The sequence below is a fragment of the Phocoena sinus genome, chromosome 6, assembly GCF_008692025.1.
Source record: "Phocoena sinus isolate mPhoSin1 chromosome 6, mPhoSin1.pri, whole genome shotgun sequence".
NCBI classification, from domain to species: Eukaryota; Metazoa; Chordata; class Mammalia; order Artiodactyla; family Phocoenidae; genus Phocoena; species Phocoena sinus.
In genome coordinates, this window is record NC_045768.1 from 11411878 (window position 1) to 11428144 (window position 16267).

At 39.6% G+C, this 16267-nt stretch overlaps 1 protein-coding gene across 9 annotated transcripts in view; it reads left to right on the forward strand.

Annotated features, from left to right (window-relative positions):
- The window catches only part of DENND1A (DENN domain containing 1A), a 540688-nt gene that overhangs the window by 182331 nt on the left and 342090 nt on the right, over window positions 1-16267 (forward strand). For 4 of the 9 annotated variants that reach the window (XM_032634240.1, XM_032634248.1, XM_032634243.1 and 1 more), the window contains exons 5-6: window positions 834-953; window positions 7937-7993. The exons of 1 other annotated variant lie outside the window; for it this stretch is intronic. In XM_032634240.1, coding sequence (XP_032490131.1) covers window positions 834-953; window positions 7937-7993 — 177 coding nt within the window. The remainder of the gene's footprint in view (window positions 1-833; window positions 954-7936; window positions 7994-16267) is intronic. 4 more of the 9 variants (XM_032634249.1, XM_032634244.1, XM_032634241.1 and 1 more) reach the window with 1 other exon arrangement.

Below are 16267 nucleotides of genomic sequence, written 5' to 3' on the forward strand. Positions count from 1 at the left end.
AGCTTTTATCTTAAATGTTTTTCTTTAAAACCTTGTTTCCATTTCTTAAAAAATACCTTGCATTGATAAGACATTTGCTATTTCTGTCCTGTAAGATATAAAATATATTCCTCATAAATTCGGAAATTATGAGAGATACAGGAATTTAGGAAGATAACAGCTAACCTTGCCCTCTTTTGAATTCCAGGTCCTCCCCTTAGTAGCTCTGTGAACTTGATTCAGTTATTTACCTATTCAGTTCTATAGTTTCCTTTTCTGTAAAATGGGAACATCTTCTAAATTCCGGGGTTGCTGGGAGAGTCAATGAGATGGTATAATATCAAGTGTCTAACTTTGTGGCTGGTACTTCAGTTCTGCTGTTGCAATCCCTGTTATTTTCTGAACTAGAGGAATGATCAAGTGAGCATCATTACCAGCGAGCTGGCAGAGAGGGCTTTGGCGTCAGATGGGTCTGGGTTTAAAATTCAGCTTTTTGCAGTTTACCAGCTGGCACCTTAGGCAGTGCCACTGTAGGTTATTTCTTCATCTATAAAATGAGGTTAATAGAATCCACCTTTCAGAACTGGATGCAGTGATCAACAGGGACACCTGCCTGAGCTCAGCAAGTAGGAGGTTTGGTAGCTGTGATGACGTGGTCACTGCTTGCTGTCATTTTTTGTTTTTAAATACTAGCTCACAGTCTGTTCCCTTGAAGTGTGTAAATTTTAAGTTCATTTATAAAGAATTCCACTGAGAAAGGAAATGTTACAGGTTCAACGACTTGTTGTGATTAGATACTTTATCAGGAAACTTACTGCACATTCATTTTCCCCTTTGTTCTGTCTCTGCCGCAGCCTCTCAGTTAGCCAAGTTGGCCAGAACTTCACATTTGTGCTCACTGACATTGACAGCAAACAGAGATTCGGGTTCTGCCGCTTATCTTCAGGAGCCAAGAGTTGCTTCTGTATCTTAAGGTAAGGAAAATGGCATTGGCTATTGGCTAGTTCTGTGAAGCAATGTCAGCATTTGCGTTGTTCTTCTGTAATTAAATTTTCCAGCTGTTCTTTTTATTTTCCTATCTGTTTCCCAAAAGTCACTGCACTTGGGGCGAAGGACTTCACAGTGTTGTCCTTGCACTTTAAGTTCTACAGATAATTGTATTTATTTATTTGTATCACATCCCTTGGGTGGGAAAAGGGATCAGTGCTTCTGGGGAGTGTGTAGAAGCTGGAGAATCAGCATGGCTTCAGTTCCTCCTGCTGTTATCTGGAGCTGTCAGAAATTAGCCTGTTAGGCTTTCCCTTCGACATTTTGTGTATGTAAGATTATTAATAAAGTATGTGTCTGTAGCTCAGGACGTCTTGCAGACACTGATTGTGTCCTTCTCAGAGTAACACCCCTGCCCCCTTTGGGTCAATGAGTGAGTAACTGTTTCCCAACTTGGCTCCCTCTGTAGAGGTTTGAAAAAAGTGCAGAATCCTGTAAGAAGGCTTCTTTAGGTCTTCTAAAACCCCCTTCATACACTAGAATCATACTTGCTTACTGCTCCGTTTCCTCCTGCCAGAGACGTAAGGCATGTTCTGGGGTGGGAGGATGTGTGGAAATCTGATTTTGGAGCTGCTGGCTCTGGGCTCCTGCTGGGAGCCTCCTGAGGGGGAAGTAAAGGCATCCCACACACCCTCCTCCCCATCTGCCTCGGTTAAGTAGGTGTCAGAGGGGCCTGCCTCCTGTCTCTCTCTGCTCATGTGCAACAGCTCAGAGCAGGACAGCAGGGAGGCGCCCCTGACAAAACCCGGGTCCCCAGGCTTGGGCCAGACCCTCTATGAATTCCAGAAAGGGTAGTTCTCTGGTGTACTAGTCTCTGCACTTTCTTCTCCTCCTCACTAGGAAAAGACCCCCCCCCCGCCCCCCAAACACACACACCCTCACACCATGAGGGGGTGAGGGCTGAGCTCGAAAACTGTCAGTCGGGACTGCTACTTCTGCGTTTCTCTACGCAAATCTTATTATCATTATTATTTTTAATCAGTGAAATCAACTTTCTTCTTCATCAAGCATAGCATCTAATTTGGGCCCTAGAGAACAACTGCTGGAAAGACCTTAAGAAGAAGGGACAAAGCCGGCTGCTTGTGAGGCTGCTGTGTTCACGCACACCTCAGTAGTCTAGGCCCAAGGATTGCCTGCCCAGGGTATTAGACTCTGATGTAAATTACTACTTACTTTTTATTTAACAGTGTTTTTTTCAAGAAAATTTTCTCTTCCATTTTTGTCTAATGGTATGTTTCAGCCTCGGCTAGGACACTGCATATTTATGTAGTCATTCAGAGGAGGTGAGGGTTTAAACCACGTTCTTGAAGTTTTGCAGAAAGGTTTTTGTCCCATGGTGTTTTGGGTTATGATGTTTCTTTCAAAGCTTGGATGTGTGTGTTGGGGGAAAGGGGACTCTTGAATTGCCATTATTGCATTCTCTCAGCAAATTTCAGAGAGTGGAAATCTGTTTATTTAAACATTTAAGTTTAAAGATTGCTCGCATCCGATTCTGGCGTTTGACTCTGTGTCTACATGTAGGGCCATGGACTTCATGTTTGCGAGAAGCTAGTTGAATAGCCTCTTGCTGTCATCATTTAGAATGAAAAATAACAGCAATTTGTGTGTTTTCTGTCTGTTATACTAGCTTGGAACTATGGAAAAAAACTTGGTGGGTTAATTCATTCATTTGTTTGTCAGCCCTTAATTGAATGCCTACTATTAGCTAGTCCCTGTCCTTGAAGAGTTCCCAAGATGAGCTGGGGAGACAGATGATTATGCTATAATATGCTATATATAACACATAGAACGATCCCATGGCATAATGTCTTCTTACTGTTGATAATCTAGTGCCAGAGGATAGTGGCTGTAGTTAAAAATAGTCTTCTGTGAATTCTGAGACATGCATTTCATGGGTATTTAACATGAGGGCGGAAGGCTCTCTTTATCTTATCCACCTTTTGCTTATATACAGGGCACACAAAATGGCACTTCCCCTGTGCTTGGTTTGGAAACATTGCTGGGCCGAGACTAGCATATGAGTGGAATGGTTTCTGTTAACCCTGGATGACTGGTTGGTGACATGTCCAGTGGAGAGTGGAGAAGTCTGCCAAGAGAACATGGGTGGGATTTGGGTCTGGGTTACATTATAAGTATCATCCTCTTTTGCTGTTTGGTCTCCTTCCTTTAGTTAACCTGTGTCTTGAGGTCCAGTCATCTTTCTCAGTGTGCCTAGTACTATAGCTCAAGTCTGCTCGGAAGCCACCTTTACTTTTGTTTTCCATTTTTTTCCCATGAGGGATGTAGTTCCTAGTGATGGCATCCATGCAGACATAGCCTCCACTGTTCTAGGATTTAGCTTCTTAGGGTCACTTTCTCTCTGGCTGCTGTCCCAAGCTCATATGCTTCCTGGCCCATATGAACGACTGGACCTTTCTGCCTTCACACATTTACCTATCCTCCCAGACTCAGCTTGGGCACTTCTCAGAGTAGCCTTCTCCAGGCAGAGGTAATCATCCCATCCTCTAGATGCACCCAGCATGCTTTGCACACTTCAGTTACACACTCATAAGCCTTGATCTTCCTTTGCCTTTCTCCTATTGAACAGTTAACTCTTTAGGGGTAAAGATTGTGTCTTAAACAACTCTGTATCCTCAGCACTTAGTGTAGTGCTCGACCAAGATATTGTGTGCATGGCCTTCAGAGACAGGGAGATCCGTTCCATTCGGTTGGAAGAACAGGAAACGGATACTGAGGGCTCTGAGTGAGAGGACAGGCCACATTGGACACTAGTTCAAAGAGAAAATATGAAATCCAGTTATTGGTTCATATTACCAAACAATTCATGTTAGTCATAAGAGGTGCACCTTTGAGGGTCACAGTGGAGATTCAGCGACACAGTGGACAGACATTATGTCCATAAAGGACTAGGTCATCAGTATTTACAAAATTTGAACTTAATTTCACAATGAAAGGTTCTTAGTCATCCTTTATTCAATATAACTTATTAGGTTCATTGTGAGGGGCATTGTCCTTCCCCCCTAGAATGTAAGCTCCACGAAGGCTTGGAATTCTTACCTTTGTTTGTTTTGTTCACAAATACACCCAAAGTGTATTTATTTAAGAATGTCTGCACATAGTAGACACTTAGTAATACTTGTTTTATGAAAGATTGAATCTCTGAATTTTTTTGTTTTCTTTTTTTGCTGTAGGCGGGCCTCTCACTGTTGTGGCCTCTCCTGTTGTGGAGCACAGGCTCCGGACGCACAGGCTCAGTGGCCATGGCTCACGGGCCCAGCCGCTCTGTGGCATGTGGGATCCTCCCGGACCGGGGCACAAACCCGCGTCCCCTAGCGTTGGCAGGCGGACTCTCAACCACTGCGCCACCAGGGAAGCCCTCTGAGTTTATTTTTAAACATTTTTTCAAAGTTGGTTTGAACTCTTGTCACCAGCTAACCTTGACAGAGATGTAGTTGTACTGAAGTATAAGTCTTGTTAATGAAAGTACCGTGGTATATAAAGTCAAATGCACTATTTCTTCCCACAATTGACTGGTTCTTTCTATTAAAGCATTTTAATTTACCTTGAGAGTCACCATTATATTATTTAACTAACTGCTAGTTAAATAATCTAGTTAATACTAGATTAAAAGCACCAGCTAGGAGAACAGGAGTTACGGGTAAGTTAGTTGTTCTTCATTATAAACCCAGGAATCTGAGAAAGTATTTTAGCATTTTTAGATAGCACCATCTGAGTCTAAGATATAATAAGTATTTACCTCTGAAATCTTTCAAATATTGTAAGACAGAGTGACCTAGATCACTTTTTTCCTGGCTTCTATTGCCCAAATAACACATGCCCCATCAAGGCTTAAACTGTAATGAAATATGCTATTTATAGCCAACTTCTGGTTTTGGATGAACAGAAGGAACGCCAGAGTTCAAACCCATAACTGTATTGCTTGGGGTTGGGGGGAGTAGATTATGGAAGATAAGCCATACAATATTAAATTTCTTTACTCTTTATAAAGGAACTTTAAAAATATTTGTGTTCTACAATTTTCCCCTGTATATATAGGGATCTTATTTCAGCTCTTGAGAAAGCCTGAGTAACTATCTTTATACCCAAATAGGATTGTTCAGAACCTATTATACATTTCGGGAAGAAATAACTTGTTTCATCAAGATGGTATCTAAAATTTTTTTAGTTTAACATTTAAAGTTTTTATTCAATTAGTATCTTTGTATCTAGTATATACCAGGAATGAGCAACGTATAACACGTGGTCTTTGGCCTTTATTTACCTCGGGGTCCCATAAAATAGACACAGAGATCTAGCCCCAGCTCTCCATATGAGAACCTTTCAGATGTCATATTCATCCAAGATTTTGGTGAGCTGAATTTTCTGAACTTGGTATTACAAACTGAAAACAATGTATACTTTTTGTCCTTTACCAAATATAAAATTGAATATATTTCTGGGTGCACTGTTCCCAGGCCACCTCTAATTTTGATACCCACTTCCCATTTCACTTCTACTACCCTTACTGTCTTAGGAGCCACTTAATCTTTGGGAAGGGACTCTGTAAACAGGTAATTAAAATATAATGTGATAAGTGCTATTTTAAAAAATATGTATGTGTAGGGTTCTTTGGGGTCACAGATTAGGCAGTGCCCATGTCTGACTTGGAGAATTAGAGAAAGTGTTGCTGATGGGTTCCAGTTAAACTGGGTCTTAGAGAATCAATGGGGGCTGGCCTAGAGGAGAAAGGGAGAAAAGCTCTCTGGGCAGTGAGAACTGGTACACAAAGGCTCAGAGAAATGAAAGGTATAGCAAGGTGAAAGAATGATGAGAATTCTGATGAGAGGCTGATAGCAAGAGATGATGCCATAAAAGTCTTGGGGCCAGTCTGTGAAAGCCCTTGTGGGACATGCTCGAGATTTTGGATTTATCCCATAGGAAATGGTGTGCCATGCGATGGTCTGGGGCAGGCGTTAGAAATATTGTTTTTACACCAAGGGTAAAGTGGCTTTTGTACATGAAATTGCTATCTACACAGGCTTGGGATTTCCTGTTTATTGTTAGAGGGATGCTGCACATCACTTTGGGAGTAACACCTGATTTAGATGGAATTTTCAAGCCTCAACTTTAGTGGTTTTTTTAAAAAATTATACCTTAATGAAATATGTTCCTTGGCCCTCGTTGGGGAGTTATTGTCCTTCTTCCCAGGCAAATTGGCATGTGGGCTTATGTTTAAACGTTAATTGTGTTAAGTGAGAACCATCCTCCTTCTGGAACACTTTCTGTCTTAATGGCAGGAACAACTGTTGCATCCTTTTTTCATCTGTATTGTGCTCATTTCTCCTATAAACAGGAAAGCTCAGTTTTCACAGAGAAAAAGAAGCTAGAAGTAATAGAGTCTGGTTTTGAGAACTTTGGCTTCTCTAACTGTTCCAACACATACAGTTTAGGAGAAAAATCAAAGGACTCTTTCCTTAGGCAGGTGCAGTGGCAGAAGCCCTTTTGGATTGTGTTTTAGCTGCTTTGGTTTAAAATAAGTCTATGGGGGATGGGGAAGCGAGTTGGGAAGGAAGGCTGTGGGGACAGCTCCCAGATTTTTACCTTGAAAGCAGGTGCTGCTGAAATACTCCAGAAACAGATGGAACCTCCTATTCTTGTTTTAAGCTATTTATGGTTGTCTCGCCTGAGGGTATCCTGCTATACAACAATGCACAGCCTGATGTTTGAGGGCAGTTTGGGCATCAAAGCTGGGGCCCCTCTGGGAGAAATCAGCCTTTCTTCCCAATGCCTTAAATGCCATTTGGGAAACCTGGATCTTTCATACTATTTAACAGAAGACTTTCCTCTGGTTTTCGAGTGTTTCCATCTCTCTGGGGCTGTTTGGTTTCTTTTTAATTCCTTCCCTTAAAAGTACGATGGGTACAATGTTGTTTTCTGGATGGTCAACTGGGAGAAGGCCTGATTGCTACGCAGATTATAACTCCACTCATTGTGGGTCCTGGCACATGGCTCTGTCAGAAACTGAACCCACGGGATGGGGCTTGCAGAGGCTCTGGTTTACTAGGCCCAGGGCCCTTTCTCAGAGTATTTTGAAAGGCTTGCAGGGGGATGTGCTCATCAGAACATCACTTTGTGGGAGGCTGTAACTTTTTCTTTCTTAATTAAAAAAAATGAAGTGGTTGGGGAATGTTGCATGTTTTACTGCCACACAGATGCTTTCATGCTTAGAAATGTATAATCCTCTAGGGAGTCACAACTCAACAATAGTAACAAGCTGTACAGTTTTAAGAAAATCACCTTTAAAGAGGAGAAAGGAAGATAAATAAAATTGCCCTTGCTCTCCTAGCAGCCTGCTGTTTGAGGGGCTGGGAAGCTGGACAGTTGGAAGGACAGGTGTGTCTTCTGCACCAGCAGCCAGCCTCAGGGCCACCCACCATAGGAGAAAGCTTCTTTTCTCCTCCTGGTCCTTTACAAAGGAAACCAGCCTGTGAGTTGTGAGTATTTGCAAATCCAAGACTTTGGCTAAAAGAAAATTTTCATTTTGAGATTGAATGAGTTGGGCATTACAATAGACATGGTATCTTCTCACTCTGTTTTGAAGGCGGAGCACTTCCTTTTCCTAATGCTCACGAAGCTTAGTGTAGGGCAGGAAGTGAAACCGCCCTAGGAACTCCAGGAGTGCACTTTTTTGTTGTTTCCCCTCCATAGCTTATTCATCTTGCTGCCTCTAGCAACTGCTGCTGATGGCTAATGTTATACCGTTTTGTAGATGGATAGAGTTAAGTCAGGAGAGCTCACTATAGAGGATTTGGAAGGGAAGGGAGGAATCAGCATTTATTTAATATGCCAGGTGGTTTATATAATTCTCATTTATTCTTATTGCAACCTTATGAAATTATCTCCCTTGTAGAGATAAAGGGCTGGAGACTGAAAGAGATACAGTGACTTGGCCAAGATCTCACAAAGAGTAAGTGAAGGAATTTGGTTCGGAACCTAAAATCCAACCCAGAGCTCATACTCTCAACTGCTTTGGGCTTATTGCCATACCTTTATTTTGTGTCTGATTCAAAACTTCAAGTTTTATTTTCTTGCCACCAAGCAAGCTCTACGGGTTTCAAAAGTTTGTTTCTCGGGCTTCGCTGGTGGCGCAGTGGTTGAGAGTCCTCCTGCCGATGCAGGGGACACGGGTTTGTGCCCTGGTCCGGGAGGATCCCACATGCCGCGGAGCGGCTGGACCCGTGAACCATGGCCGCTGAGCCTGCGCGTCCGGAGCCTGTGCTCCGCAACGGGAGAGGCCACAACAGTGAGAGACCCGCGTACCGCAAAAAGAAAAAAGTTTGTTTCTCTTCATATATATTTAGATAAAAGAGCCATGATCAGTTGTTTGCCTTTGCAGAATGATCTCAGAGGTGAGTTTAAAGAGCTCTTAAGAATAATGTACTACAGCCCATCCTCATTTTATATATGATGAAATTGAGACCTGTTCCAAGTTCTTTAGCTGGCTAATAGCAATCTTCTGACCCCCAATCCAGAGTCTTGTCCAGGATATGGCAATGATTTTTCCAACTCAGGAGAATAAGCCCGAGACCACCTGTGACTAAGGTTTTTCAGGACTCAGTAACCTCCAGTTAGCATCAAAAAGTCACATCCGCTTTTGGCCAGCGTCATTGCAGTCTGTGTGGACAATCCAACCATACTATTATAAAGAAAATGATACAGTTTTGTTTAAATCTGACGCAGGGTATGTTTGAATGGAAAACCAGTAAAACTGATCCTGCTTTCTGAGAGAAAGAGAGTCTTAAGAATTCCATATGAGGGACGCTTTTTGGGAGACAGGGAAAACATTCTATAGGAGAGGCCAGTTGGTGCTTTTTGGTTGAGTCTGAGTGTCAGCAATTTTTATTGGACCTCCCTGCAAGCAAACCACTTTCCTACAACAGCAACAATAAGCAGAATGTATTTATTTGAGCCTTATCTTTGCTTTTCACTGGGCAGGGGGTAGAAAGGAAAATAACTCAATATGCTTCACACCTAAAATTGCCCTTTGGATCTAAGCTGCACTCTTATTTTAAGAGCAAGATAGATTTGTGAATACAAAGAAGAGTCTGAATTTAGGTTTTCTGGCCCTTCCAATGATCAGTTTTAGAAGCAGTAGGAGGCCTAACATTTATCCCTCGTGGAAAGGCCCCGGAAGACTGAGATAATAGTGTACCTCTTTACATCATTTCAAACAGAAAACTCATTATGCCATCTGAAGTTTGAAGAGCCCACAATTCTTACAATCAATTATGAGTCACTTATTTTTAAGCTGTAATTTTTTTGAGATTATGAAGATATACTTCCTCATTAGAAGACTTTAGAAAATTTCAGAAAAGTAAGAAAAGCAGTCTATCATCTTATGACTCTAATAATGACTAGATGTGTTTCTTTCCTTGGATTGGGATCATGCTGTAGATATAGTTTTCTACCTAGCTTTTCCATTTATCATATTGTAAGCAAGCATCTTTCCATATCATTAAATATTCTTTCCTGAGAATCTTTTTGACTGTATAACTTATTTTTGTGAGATTGATTTATAAGGGAAGAAGCTCTTAGTTATCTTAAAAAAAAATTTCTTGCTAAGACTTAACATGCTTTTAAAAAATGCATTTGTTCCAGTGAATTTGTCATTCAGCTAATTACTTTGGTATTTTTGTTTAAAAGAAAAGCTCAACTACTTTTTATCTTAACGTGTGAGCTATTACCCAATTCTTGACAATGAAGAATAATTATTAACTTATGAAAAGTGAACATAAAAGTATGGAAATAGTATCAAAAGTCTTATTTAAATCAAATGACAAATAATGTATTTAGTTCACTTTTCCTTTTCCTATTTTCACTTTGACATATCTTCAAAGTAATCCTTTTTATTAGTGTGAGTTGTGTTGTAAATTGCAAAAATAATGTAGCATATAGGGAATACTTTTAAAGTTACATAGCAATATAAATTTTGATTTTTAATATATTACATTCTGAATGAAAAGAAAGTATATGCATCTTAAAACTTTATGTAGAGATAACTTAGGGAATTTTTAAACGTTGTAGGTAAAATTAAGTTCTGTGCTGTAGTATGCAATGGAAATTGAATAGGTGTTTATTTCTCATTCATGGGACATGTAACTACCAGTAACCTTCAGCAAAACTAAAGGCAATTGTCCTCTAACTCAATTCACAAGAGTTAGACTGCCACTATGGAGACTTTTAATCCCTTATCTATAATATAAAACAATATTTATTACAAAATTAATTCTGAGAGGCATTATTTATGGTTTCTAATCCATTGTATTTCAGATGTCTTTGAAGTAAGGTGGGTGGAGCTTTGTATGTGGGGTTAATTGTCCCATTGTTCATTTATTCAGTCTGGTATTTTAACTAGCTCTTTATGTGTATTAATGAGCCCAAAATGCAGCAAAAATGCTGGGCTCTAAAAAAACTTGACATTTTAAAACTTATTTAAATGTGTGGTGAAAAAAGAAGTTGAGTGAAATTCAGTGTCCTGTAGTTTTTTTGCCTGAGCTCCTAATGACTGGTTTCCTTTAAAAAATTATTTTTTATTTTTTAAATTCTAGTCCTATAAGAAAATGACAAGTTTTTTGGGGGGATAAAAAACTAAAAGCCACACACACACACACAAAAAACCCAAGTCAAAAAGACTCTAAAGAAACTATATTTGCTAGTGTCCAGTTTTCTGCTGAGCTAGGATTTTTATCATCATCTGTTTAAAAAAAAAAACATATATAGTAATTTTCATTATCATTTTAAAGAAATTTTTAATTTGTACTTTTTCTTTTTTATTAGTATGTGGAAATATACTAAATGTTGATTATCCTCATTAAGTAAAGGTAGCCATTGTTCCCTAACTACTGGAAACAATACTTGTTTTTATCGTTTTTCTCTTTATTAAAATTCCCCAGAGATTATAATTCCAGGTCTTTTTATTTGAAGAGATAGTTTAACTTTCATACAATGGGACTCCCTGACTTTGTCCTCTCCTCAGATTTAGTACTTAAATTGGAATGAACATTGGTACTATATTTGATTTCTTTTTATCTTCTTAAAAATTGGATTAATAATATATTTTCACTTACCCATCATTCATCTTTTTTCTTTTTTTAAAGGAATATCTATCTATTTATTTATTTATTTATTGTCTGTGTTGGGTCTTTGTTGCTGCGCGCGGGCTTTCTCTAGCTTGAGTGAGCGGGGGCTACTCTTTGTTGTGGTGTGCGGGCTTCTTGTTGCGGAGCACGGGCTCAAGGTGCGTGGGCTTCAGTAGTTGTGGCACGTGGACTCAGTAGTTGTGGCTGGCGGGCTCTAGAGCACAGGCTTAGTAGTTGTGGCACATGGGCTTAGTTGCTCCGCAGCATGTGGGATCTTCCCGGACCAGGGATGGAACCCGCATCCCCTGCATTGGCAGGCGGATTCTTAACCACCGCACCACTAGGGGAGTCCCCCCATCATTCATCTTTGTCTCAGTTATTTCAATGGTGAATTGAGGATAGTACTAACTGAGAATTTTGTTGTGATGACTAATAAAACAGCACTTGATAAAGTTCTTTGTGTGTTACAGCTACTGTGTAAGTGTTTAACTACAACCCTGTGTCTTTCTTTTGTAAACTGTGAACTGTAACCTGAAAAGAGAAAGAGCACTGATTTTAACTATATGTACACACATAAGTATGTATACATAAGTGTACATATATATTATATGTACTCACATAAGTACAGACTTACGTAGCAAATACTCAAGTAATCACTAAGTTAAGAAATTTCCAGCACCCAGAATAATATTTTCGCCTATGTATGTATCCCTGAGTAATATGGTATGGTTTTGTCTGGCTTGGAACCTGTATGAATTGAATTATACAATTTGGAATTGTTATTTTAAGTCTTCTTTTGCTTAATTTTTGAGATTTATCTATGCTGTTTCTTTTCTTTGCTATATAGGTGTTCCATATTGTATGACCATACTACAGTTTGTTCATACATTCAACTGTAGGTGGCCATTTGGGCTGTTTCCAGTTCATGGCTTTAATGAACATTTTTGAACAGATATCCTGGTACACAAAGGCACTAGGTTCTTTGGTGTATGGACCTAGGAGTTGAATAGCCAAATGTCTTGGGTACATACATCTTCAACTTTATTGGATAATGCCACATTGTTTTCTAAAGTGGCTCTGCCATTTTATGGTTCTGCCAGCTGTGTATAAGCATGCTTCTAGTCCTACACTGCTTCCCCATCTTGCTTTTTAAAGAAGACATGCAGCTTGCTATTTTCCTTTCACAAAGTCTGAGGTCTAGGTGTTGTCCCTCTTTATTTCCCTAAAGATTAGTCTGGCCTCATTGTCTGAAGAGGCATTGCTGGAGAAAGAGACAGTGCTGGGGTTGGAAGAGGCAAGTTGATCATCTCTGACGTAAAATGAGCTGTAAGGTGGCATGGCATGAAGAGCATGGTCTGGAATCAGAGCAGGACTTGAATCCTAGTCCAGCTGATGTAGAGGTGTGCTTTTAGGTGCTCCATTTACTCTTTTTGAGCCTTAATTTCCTCATATCTGCTTTTTTTGGGGTGAGGACTAGAGATAATATAGGCAAAAAATCTTGGTAAGGTAGTCACTGGTACCTTACAACATTACATAGTGCAGGAGTTATCAAAAGAAGGATAGACCAGTTGTAACATACACATGTCATTGTCATAGATGTGATTTGTGTGGGCATGTACATAACCAAATCTATGTGAGCCTGGTCACATCAACTTGAAGATGATACTTGGTGACCGTGAGGTGGGCACTTACACACTGTGGGTCAGGGTGGAAAATGATGCAACATTCCTGGAAAACAATTGGCAATGTATATTCAAAACTTTTAAAATTATTCCCATTTTTGGAATCTCCTAAGGAAAACTCGAATATATGTATAGATACATGTATGCGGATGTCTATTATAGCACATAGAATGAAAAATTAGAAACAATTAATGGAGGGAGATAGCTAGGTTAATACCATTAAAATTATGTTTTCGGTGATTAATGACATGGAAAATATCTAGGACATAGTGTTATGCAAAAAAAGCAAGAGATGAATTTTCATATATGATATCTCTATTTTGTAAGAAATTTATAGAAAAAAAACCTGGTGGTTGAATATCAAAGCATTAACAATGAGACTAGTTAGGTAATGGGATCACGGGTGTTTTAAATTTTCTTCTTTGTATTTTTTAATGAAGTAGTTCTTGCAGTTTTATCCTGTCAAGTTCAATCCAAATATTTATTGCACCACAGTTTATGTGTTTTTTAATTTGGAAAAATGATAACTACCTTCATATAGAACATGATTCCCAGTATAGGATGCCACACATGGTAGTACTTTAACTACCAAAATGACCACTGATTTCTCTAGTATGTGTTTTTCTCCTCCTAAGTTTGCAGAATGGACTTGAGCTCTGGAATAAGACCTGTGTTTCAAATTTTCGTTCTACTACTTACTAGCCATAGGAATGGAAGAAAGTCACTTCATCTTTCTGAGCCTCAGTTTCCTCATCCGTAAAACAGAAAATACTTCCCACAGTAGCCGTGAAGATTAAATGAGATTTTTGGTGCTCAATTCCAAGTAATTATTCCCATGTTGCCTTGCAAGATTTAAAAATGCTATCAGCTATAAAGTGTACCATAGAGGTAAAAACAGATTTCAGGGGGAAAAAAGGGGCTGTATTGAATTTTCAGATTGATTTCACGAAGCATCTTGATTTTAGAAACATTAAAAATGAGTAAGAGTTCATCTTAATTGAGAAATGATTGCATTAATTTCACAGTGGGATATTTAGCACCTATCCTATAGATTATCATTGTTTTACACTCACCTAGTTGACCTTTTAATTTTCTCAGAAATTTCTGTCGTATTTGTGTGAAAGGACTAGGAACCTATTCCCAATTCGTGCCTCAAACCTGCTTTTTATGGCCTCAGGATCTCTGTCATAACCCGTTTTATGCTTTCACAAACTGAGCCCCTGGGGAGCTGTCTGCACTTTTCAGTGTGATCCAGCTGAATTCCTTCCCTTCCCCACTTGAGCCCTTTGATTTGCCAGGTTTTTGTTCATCTCCCCTAAGGATGGACTGAGATTGCTGAGCACGGCCTCTCTTGTGGTGCAAAGTGAGAATTGTTTCTAATTGAGCAGAAACATGTGGAAGGATCAGGAATATCTCAAGGGATTACAGAAAAATTCCAAATTTGTACTACTTACAGCTTGTGTTTAGAACAGGGTCTGCTGGGAATAAATGTTAGTTAGTGTGGCCTGTGACCTTAAAAACTGTTGACATGGACTTCAGCCAGAAACTAGCCACAGACCTCCTTTGTTAAACTCATTCATAGCTCTTTGAAAACTCTAGTCAGTGAAAGTTGCCAGCTCCAATCTAAGCAGAGCCCTTTTTTTTTTTTTTCCCATGCTTTGGAAACAGAGGACGCCCCTTAACCAGCAAGGCTTCTTTAATAAGACTACATGGCCTTAAACGCAATTGGAATTGACAACTTCCTGGCTTGGGTTTGCCAACTGGCAGGGCTGTGAAGCCGAGGGGACAAACAGCGTTGGGGCGCTGTGCACTTGTGTTTGTGTATGTGCAGAGGAAACTGAACTCCAGAGCACTGCGATACCCCTTCACTCCAAAAGCAACACTGTGGCCTGAATTGGACACATCTTCCTAGTGTTCTGGCTGGGGTAGACAATTCAGAATTCTTTCTCAGCGTAAGGAAAAAGAGAAAATGACTGCACTTTCTTTCTTTCTTTTTTTTTTTTTTTGTGGTACGCGGGCCTCTCACTGTTGTGGCCTCTCCCGTTGCGGAGCACAGGCTCCGGACGCGCAGGCTCAGCGGCCATGGCTCACGGGCCCAGCCGCTCCGTGGCATGTGGGATCTTCCCGGACCGGGCACGAACCCGTGTCCCCTGCATCGGCAGGCCGATTCTCAACCACTGTGCCACCAGGGAAGCCCTGCACTTTCTTTTTGATGGCGATGATTCTGGCCTTTCCCTTCTTTCCTCAAAACCCTTGTTTTAATCTTTTCATCGGTGTTGTGTTGCTCAAATATAGAACAACACATTTTTGGATGGTACTCAGCATCCACTCTGGAGTTTTACTTAACAAATTTCAGTTTCTATCAAGCTGAAGGGATAGTCAGGATATCTCTTCATTTTACTGGTTGAGGAAACTGAGGCATGAGGATGTTAAGCAGTTTCTTCTCCCTTGCTCTCTATCAAAAGGAATCTTAAGAAAAGTCCTTAAATGATTTGCTGCCCCTGCAAAGCAGCATAGTAATTGAGACTAGAGACTAATATTTTCTCTGGTTTTCATCTTTAATCCAAAGACTACATTATGTGAATTTAAAGACAGGGAGGCAAACAGAATGTTTAGAAAAAAATGAATAAGTTAATCAGACTAGAAAGAGAAAGCAGTTATTCTGCTTACAAAGTTGATTTATTTTAATACTGTAACATGTTGATGGTGGCTAGGAAAGCTATCTTGGTTATCAATTGTCATCCTGAGATATACAATCATATCAGTCTATATTTCTGTCTACTTGACTACTTGTAAAATTTTGGTTGTTGGAATATAATATTTATTTCCAGTTATGCTGTTGAAGTTGTTATTTTTAACATAAATACTCCAGCAAACTTATCACTTCTAAAAGCTGCTGAGGTTCGGTGTGATTTCAATCAGGCATGTGTGAGGAGAAAAAGGAATGTCACATTGGCCTAAGAATCGATGGCACATAGGCTAGGAATATGGAAACTCTACGAAGAGAAATTATATAATTTCCTAGAGACTTTATAAGAATTTAGATATGATTAAAAGAGAACTCATGAGAGAACCTGATCTATCGTAGGTGCTCCATAAGTATTTGTTGAATGAATAAAATTGGTAAAGGAAACTTATTTCCCAGTCTCAGTATTTGCCCATTCACACACATATAATATCTCTTCCTCAAAACCCTTACCTTAGAGCATTTATTACTCCCACAGAAGGTAGATGATGCCCTCATATTTTAATTACCTAAAGTTCTAACACAAAGCTTTTAGATTTAGTCACAACTAGATTCAAATTAGCCACATGACAAATCAAATCACTTAACTTTTTCTGATCCTCATTTCCCACATCTATAAAATAAAGATAATGAGATCTACTTTGTAAAGTTGTTAACATATAGGTAAAAATGTT